This window comes from Babylonia areolata, chromosome 16 (assembly GCF_041734735.1).
Source record: "Babylonia areolata isolate BAREFJ2019XMU chromosome 16, ASM4173473v1, whole genome shotgun sequence".
NCBI classification, from domain to species: Eukaryota; Metazoa; Mollusca; class Gastropoda; order Neogastropoda; family Buccinidae; genus Babylonia; species Babylonia areolata.
Window position 1 is genome coordinate 4,273,905 of NC_134891.1, and position 2,500 is coordinate 4,276,404.

The 2,500-nt window shown below is 42.4% G+C and overlaps 1 protein-coding gene across 1 annotated transcript in view; it reads left to right on the forward strand.

The window, feature by feature from the left end:
• The window catches only part of LOC143290800 (A disintegrin and metalloproteinase with thrombospondin motifs adt-1-like), a 20,836-nt gene extending 18,731 nt beyond the window's left edge, over positions 1–2,105 (forward strand). Inside the window, exons 13-14 of the mRNA XM_076600318.1 lie at positions 13–129; positions 1,807–2,105. Coding sequence (XP_076456433.1) covers positions 13–107 — 95 coding nt within the window. The 3' untranslated portion in view covers positions 108–129; positions 1,807–2,105. The remainder of the gene's footprint in view (positions 1–12; positions 130–1,806) is intronic.
• The last annotated feature ends 395 nt before the right edge of the window (positions 2,106–2,500 follow it).

Here is a 2,500-nt window from a genome sequence, read left to right on the forward strand (position 1 = left end):
TTTTCTATGCAGTGACGTTGTCAGTGGTGAACGGAGACCGCACAACACTGTCCATTGTCGCTACCACTACCCCGTCCGGGCCCATTATATCAGGGAGGGATCCCTGACCTAACACCGGCAGTGCCAAGGGTGGGTCTGATTGTGTGTGTGTGGTGTGTGGTGTGGTGTGGTGTGGTGTTATGTTGTGTTGTGTTGTGTTGTGGGGTGTGGGGTTGTGGTGGTGGTGGTGGTGGTGGTGGTGGTGTGTGTGTGTGTGTGTGTGTGTGTGTGTGTGTGTGTGTGTGTGTGTGTGTGTGTGTCCGTCCACCCGTCCATCCGTCCGTCCGTCTGTCTGTCTGTCTGTCTGTGTATCTATGTGTCTGCATCTGTGTCTTTCTAATTATGTGTTTCTATCTGTGTGTCTGTCTCAATGCCTCTTTATGTATCTATCTATTGATAGGGGTGGGTAATATGGGAGTAAGTGGGGGTAATATGAGAATCCTTAAATTTTGTATCCGCTTAGATAAGTATTTCTTTCTCAGAATATCATATTGTGGACAAATTGCCAGAACATGAATTTCGTCTTCGTACCCTCCACAAAAGGTAGTTTTTTCAGGCTATCCATATAGAATTGCTTTTATAGTACAATAGCGTCTTTCCATTATAGTAGTAGTAGTAGCAGTAGTAGCAGCAGCAGCAGTAGAAGTAGTAGTAGTAGTAGTAGTAGATGTCGTTGTTGTTCTTGTTGACATTTCATAAAGATAAAGTTTAACAGAGGAAGGAAATAATGGTGAAAAACTAGTACAATAGCGTCTTTCCATTATAGTAGTAGTAGTAGTAGCAGCAGCAGCAGCAGCAGCAGTAGTAGTAGTAGTAGTAGTAGTAGTAGTAGTAGTAGTAGTAGTAGTAGTAGTACATGTCGTTGTTCTTGTTGACGACGGGCGCAATAGCCGAGTGGTTAAAGCGTTGGACTGTCAATCTGAGGGTCCCGGGTTCGAATCACGGTGACGGCGCCTGGTGGGTAAAGGGTGGAGATTTTTACGATCTCCCAGGTCAACATATGTATGTGCAGACCTGCTAGTGCCTGAACCCCCTTCGTGTGTATATGCAAGCAGAAGATCAAATACGCACGTTAAAAATCCTGTAATCCATGTCAGCGTTCGGTGGGTTATGGAAACAAGTACATACCCAGCATGCACACCCCCGAAAACGGAGTATGGCTGCCTACATGGCGGGGTAAAAACGGTCATACACGTAAAGGCCCACTCGTGTGCATACGAGTGAACGCAGAAGAAGAAGAAGTTCTTGTTGACATTTCATAAAGATACAGTTTAACAGAGGAAGGAAATAATGGTGAAAAACGTGCTCCCAGACACACAGGACATTTACACGTGTATTTCATGCACACGTTTTATTGGATAACTCGCCTTCCCGTGCTTTGTTTCTTTGTTTGAAAATAGACAATGATGCTTTCCTGGAACAAAGAAAAAGTTATTTCAAAAGAATGCATGTTTCTTGAGAGTGATGTTTTGATTCTTTATTGTATCAATAGGTTTGACAAATAAAGGTTTTATAGACTGTTTATGTTTGCCACATTATTAGTGAATCTTTAAAAAACAAAAAAACAAAAAACAAACAAACAAAACAAACAAAACAAACAAACAAACAAACAAACAAACAAAAAAAACCATCTTGATTACAATACTTTTTGGATTTGTTTTCTCAGAAAATAGCGAGAGGTCAAAGTGTTTATGCTTGCCACACGTTTAGTTAGTGAATCCAAACAGAACACACATTGACTGAAATACTTTTTGGTTTTGTTTTCAGATTGAGCGAGAGGTCAAGCAAGCGCAATAATGTCCACTCGCAATTTTCAGATCTGACCACGCACTTTTGTGTGTGGGTGAACAGAGTATTCGGACTTGTTTACACGCAGCACGAACCCTTTGTCACAATTCTGTTTTCATTTCTTTTGTTCTTTTTTTTTCGGTTGAAAGATTTGGTGGCATCGCTCACAATTTTTGATAATCAGTTGTTGTGATTGTTGTTGTTGTTAATGTTTATATTTCGTTGAGTGTTTTCTTTTTTACGGTCGCATCGCATCACAATTCGTGCAAATAAAAATATCATGGTGTTTGTGTCACTGTTTGTGTGGGTTTTTTTTCCACTTCCTAAAGTTTAATCATGAAGTTGTATGTGTACTGGAGAGAGACATAGAAGGCAGACACACACACACACACACACACACACACACACACACACACACACACACACACACACACACACACACACACACAGATATGATGATGATGCACCATTAAGACTGAGAGATAGAAAGGTGCAAGAGCTCTCTTTCTCTCTCTCTCTCTCCCTCTCTCTCCCTCTCTCCCCTACCCTCTCTCTCTTACCCTCCTCTCTCTCTCCCCCTCTCTCTCCCTCTCTCTCCCTCTCCCTCTCTTTCCCTCTCTCTCCCTCCCTCTCCCTCTCTCTCCTACCCTCTCTCTCCCTCTCTCTCCTACCC